This window comes from Etheostoma cragini, chromosome 13, assembly GCF_013103735.1.
Source record: "Etheostoma cragini isolate CJK2018 chromosome 13, CSU_Ecrag_1.0, whole genome shotgun sequence".
Classification (NCBI taxonomy): domain Eukaryota; kingdom Metazoa; phylum Chordata; class Actinopteri; order Perciformes; family Percidae; genus Etheostoma; species Etheostoma cragini.
Window position 1 is genome coordinate 25,268,319 of NC_048419.1, and position 5,181 is coordinate 25,273,499.

At 44.8% G+C, this 5,181-nt stretch overlaps 1 protein-coding gene across 2 annotated transcripts in view; it reads left to right on the top strand.

Moving 5' to 3' along the window:
• The window catches only part of grk6 (G protein-coupled receptor kinase 6), a 22,380-nt gene extending 17,562 nt beyond the window's left edge, over positions 1 to 4,818 (top strand). The window contains exons 11-14 of one of the 2 annotated variants that reach the window (XM_034890005.1): positions 295 to 432; positions 2,132 to 2,266; positions 3,277 to 3,342; positions 3,395 to 4,818. In XM_034890005.1, coding sequence (XP_034745896.1) covers positions 295 to 432; positions 2,132 to 2,266; positions 3,277 to 3,327 — 324 coding nt within the window. In that variant the 3' untranslated portion in view covers positions 3,328 to 3,342; positions 3,395 to 4,818. Of the gene's footprint in view, positions 1 to 294; positions 433 to 2,131; positions 2,267 to 3,276; positions 3,343 to 3,378 lie in introns of both variants that reach the window. The other variant, XM_034890006.1, reaches the window with a different exon arrangement.
• The last annotated feature ends 363 nt before the right edge of the window (positions 4,819 to 5,181 follow it).

Here is a 5,181-nt window from a genome sequence, read left to right on the forward strand (position 1 = left end):
GCAGCCTCCTCCCATGTGGACGTCCCTCCACCTAGTCCTGGGAATCCTTACCAGATTTCCGTCAATACCTAGCAACGGGAAATAGCTTCCTTGCCACCTTGACGACGTTCACCAGCGCTGCTCGTTGCTCCGCAACCTACCTAGCGGCGCGCAGAGACCAGATCTTGCATCATGTGTAGCGGTGTAGGAGGCGGGTCTTGTTGGCTATTTAAAGCCACTTCAGAGGTTTCTCTAAGCAACTGGAATGCAGATGTGTAAGTGACGCTAGCGCTTTGTTTGGTTGTGCGTTCGCAGCCGCAGGCCATCTACTGTAAGGACGTGCTGGACATCGAGCAGTTCTCCACCGTGAAAGGCGTGGAGCTGGAGCCGAAAGACGAGTCCTTCTACAGCAAAGTGTCCACGGGCAGCGTCTCCATTCCCTGGCAGGACGAGGTGAGTGAGACACACAAACACGTCCTGTACACACATGTGGGACGGGTACATGTGAGCCACGTGAGTCAGCTCCTTTCATCTAGTCTTTCAGTAGATACGCAAATCGTTTTGGTTTTGTAATGATATGATATTGTAAAGTAGGGGCAGTGTTTTATAAGCTTTAGGTCCAGGTCCAGGTTCAGGTTCCTTATGTCTGTCCTGACGTGCTGTAACCATGGTTTATGGTTCTGCAGAACAGGAACCTGCTGAAAACTGTTTGGAATCATACAAATCAGTGGTTTCAGCGTTACCACTTATATAAAAACATTACATTTTGGGTTAATTATGACATATACACTATTCTGCTGTTAACCAATCGCAAATCTGACAATGTAATGTAATGTAATATTACTTTTTCTAACTTTCCTGTATAATAAATATATGAATGAATGAAACTTTATTGGGACCCGAGGGTAAACTAGGTTTACAGTCTAAGAGGCAACACATCCTAAAACCTTTGTAGACCACCACGTAACATGCAACACACCAAACATTAGAACATGCAATAGAGACAGTAAAACCTGGAGAAAAGGAATAAGAAGACACTACATGACCAGAAAGCATGTGCTTTTTGTGCAAGTAATCCTACAGTTCGTTCATTCATTCATTCATTTATATTTATTATACAGGAAAGTTAGAAAAAGTAACATTACATTACAATGTAAAAACGGGCCTGACTCAGTTTAAAACCTGGTTTTCAGCAGGTTCCTGTTCTGCAGAAACATTAAACATGGTTACAGCACGTCGGGACAGACACTAATACAAGACATCGACATGGAAAAATAACTAAAAACAACAATACAGTTACATAAGGACAAAGACATTTATACAAGACATCAGCTAGGCTGGACAGACACGGACGGTGCAAACTAGGCGTGGACATCAGAGTGATTGCCGTGAGGACAAAACAGTTTCTAAACCTTGTAGTTCTGCAACCGGAGACTTTGAGCCTCCGTCCAGAAGGGAGAGACTGGAATTCCCAATTTAGACTAAACTTGACACACGTTAGGACGTACACAGACAACTCGGATGCCAACTCTCTTGCTGCAAGTCGCATGCTTCCACATTAACCCGGTTGTGCCGGATGCTTGGCGCCGACACATCTCATCTACCGCCGGTTACTGCGTTGCCGACTCTGACCCTCCTGCCGGCTGCTGCGTGGTGCAGCATTCTGTCTTCGTCGGTCTTTTCATGACGCGTGCAGCAGAGAACGCACCGTCATTGGTTCAGATACACAGGAGGCGGGTCTTGTTCGCTATTTAAAGCCACGTGACGACACAAAATGTGCCGTAGTTTGCTGAAAATCACGTCAATCAACCAGACACACGTGTGCGTTTGTTTATGAATCTTTGAGAGACGAGTGAGAAAATGTCTCCGACAGAGGAGGAGTTAGACAGCGAGGGCAGTGACGTTGAGGTGGAAGATAGATGAGGAGTTTGGGAGGGAGGACGTGGTAGATGATGATGAAGATGATGATGATGATGATGATGAAGAAGAAGTGCTGGATGATCCTTTGTGCCACGCAGCAGCCGGCAGGAGGGTCAGAGTTGGCAACGCAGTAACCGGCGGTAGATGTGATGTGTCGGTCCAAGGCATCCGGCACAGACGGGTTAACAGACCAGACTAGGTCTCTTCATGAAGCTGGTCTTTTCTCCCGCAGATGATCGAGACGGAGTGCTTCACCGAGCTGAATGTCTTCCACCAGGACGGAGCGGTTCCTCCGGACCTGGACTGGAGGGGACAGCCGTCTCCTCCGCCCAAACAGGGACTCCTGCAGCGGCTGTTTGGCCGACAGGTTAGTGGGCTCCTTGACCTGGAGTCACCTTGGCCCCCCTTTGTGCTTCTCCTGCAACCATTGTTCATTGCATTGAAAACATTGCCACTTAAATCTCCACTACGTAACACTAACTTATTAACTTTATTTTCACAGTTATTTTAGAAATTTATGGTCCAATAAAACTCATTTACAGGAAATTATACCTCATGTTAGAGTTAGAAAAGCAGAAATTAGGAATTATTGAGACTAAAATTAAAAGAAATGGATGTTGATGATAATCACAGACTGGAAAATGTCAACTTTTACTCAATACTATTTCAAAAACACTTCCATTTGTTTTACAATGCTATAAAATTGAATAAGACGCCCCAAAATGAATGAAAGTAGAGATTTGTACTTGGCAAAGAGCGTTAGGTGGAATCAATCATGTTATTTTGGGGAATTAAAAAGAACATTGATATAGGACAACATGTGGACAAAATGAGGTTAAACAGGGCTGTAGTCAGGACCACCTTAGTCGAGTCCAAGACAAGTCCAAGACCCGGACTAGTCGAGTCCAAGTCAAGGCTGAGTCGAAAGAGGTTTGAGTCCAAGACAAGACCGAGTCCAAAGAGGTTCGAGTCCAAGACAAGACCGAGTCCAAAGAGGTTCGAGTCCAAGACAAGACCGAGTCCAAAGAGGTTCGAGTCTAAGTCAAGTCTTATGCATGACAGTATCAAGACAATCATTTTGGGTTTCACTTCCCCACCGATATTATTATCATCAATATAAAGACACTTGGACTCGGTCCAGACCTAAAGCCATATTGGGCAAGACCAGTGGCCGAGACCGAGACACGTCCGAAACCAAATACTAGCGAGTCCGAGCCGAGTCCGAGACCATAGAATAACGGTCACGAGTCCGGACTCGGGTCCAAGACCGGACTCGAGTACCACAGCCATGCAAGAAAACATTAAAGTATGCCAGTCAAGTGTGTTTAGTCCAAATTTGCCCCGAAGTGACTCTGTTTTCTCCGCCTTCCTCTGCAGGACTGCTGTGGTAACTGCAGTGACAGTGACGAGGAGCCCACCCGGCTGTGACACACACACACACAAACACATACACACACACACACACACAAACACACACACACACACACACACACAGGATCCCATTTGTTTACAACTTTTGCACATTTGTATTTTTAAGCATAGTACTATCTCTAAATGTCAGAATGTATATTTTCAGCATAGCCATAATGTTTTTAATGTTATTTAAGAAGTCGTGAGATATAGACTGCCGACGCGCTCCAGACGAGGGGACGGGACCCTACAGACGATGAACATATGTTTCTCTTCTTATTGTTTTGTTGATTTCTCTTGTCCAGGGAAGGCTTTGCTTTGATATTGATCCACTTAACAAAAGTCCATGGAACTGATCTGGGAGCTGCCTCTGGCCACTGGGCAGCTCCACTATGGGACTATAACCTGCTGTAAAAGTGCCTTGCTGGAGGGCACTGTGACAGTGGGAACTGAGGGAGGTCAAAGCACTCCTCAAACTCTTTACCTGTCCCTGCTTTCTTCAGGAAGTAAAACCAGTGACTTTCAGCTCAATAACTGTGACCACATGTCTTCATACTGCTGTGAACCAACCTCCACCGCTCTTCTTCTACTTCATTTTCTTCTATTTAAGTCTTTCAAAAGTGTGATTTGCTTTTATTGGTCGAACATTATGGGGTTCAGAGTGAAGTCGTCTACATCTGCAGATATTTTTTATATCGTTAGTATTGTCGTTTTTAATTTTTTCAGACAAACTGAGTAGTTCAGTGCGGCTCCAGCGACTCTTGTCAGTTCTGTCAGATTTTACACCACCTTCGTGGGTTCAGTGAGTCATTTTCACGCTCTGATTAATCACGCTGCTTTTACCAACGTGCTTGTGTTATTTTTCGGAGATTTTTCCTTTTTTTTAAACCCAATGAACGACTCCCACTGTGAGCCCTATCTTGTGTCTTTGCTGGTTTAGATCAACACCGACGCAGTCGCAAATGTCCCGTCCAGCGCCCGCGTCATTTAAATAGCAAATGCACCTGCGCCCGTCTGTGGTGTGTTCAGGGACATTCTGGGCGTGATGCTATCTTGAGGCGGCGGGAAGCGATCACTCCATTTACCAACAAAAACCTGGTCTAAAGTCGATGAGAGTTTTTCGCGGCTGACGTGGCTCAGTTGCTGATTTTCAGGTGAATGTTAATGTTATAACGGCTGCATTTAAACCCGGGGAAACATCCTTCCATTGGCCCTCATGCAGCAACGTCCCCTTTACTTCCTCTTATATTTTCCTGTTGAGAGGACACATAAGAGAAGTCATCTCCCGATGCACTTAACGAGCCAAAACTGCTCCTACCCAGGGGTCCTGATGAATCCCACTTGATCATAATTGTTTATTAGCACAGGTAACACCCCCTAAGAGCAGCAACAAAAAACAAAAAAGTGCAGAAACGCCACAAATAAAAGGCTGTGAGAAGAACTGCAGCAGCTGTGAAATGTTAAATAAACAGACACAAAGTGAGATTTTTCAGAGCTTCAGTACTAGCATTAGAGCAAAAGCAAATGATAAAAGACATAATAACAGCTTATAGAAATATAATAATCTCTCATGTATGGTTATCTAAATTTAAGTACATGGTTTCCCCGGATTTATCATGCACCTAAAATGTAAAACTGATGTTTCCTTGCGTAAAAACTAGGAATCTGAGTCCTCTTACAACCCAAATTGTGTCTGCAGTAAGGGAATCACACACGTTTTGTTTTTCCACTCGTCTTTTCTCGTTTTCACTCGTCTTTCACGCTTTCTGCAGAATTTCTTCCCATCGGTGATTTCATTCTCTGCTCTTGCTCTCGTTTTTTTCATCCCGTCAGGAGCGGATGGAGGTCAGGTGACGCCCAGGCTTATATCAC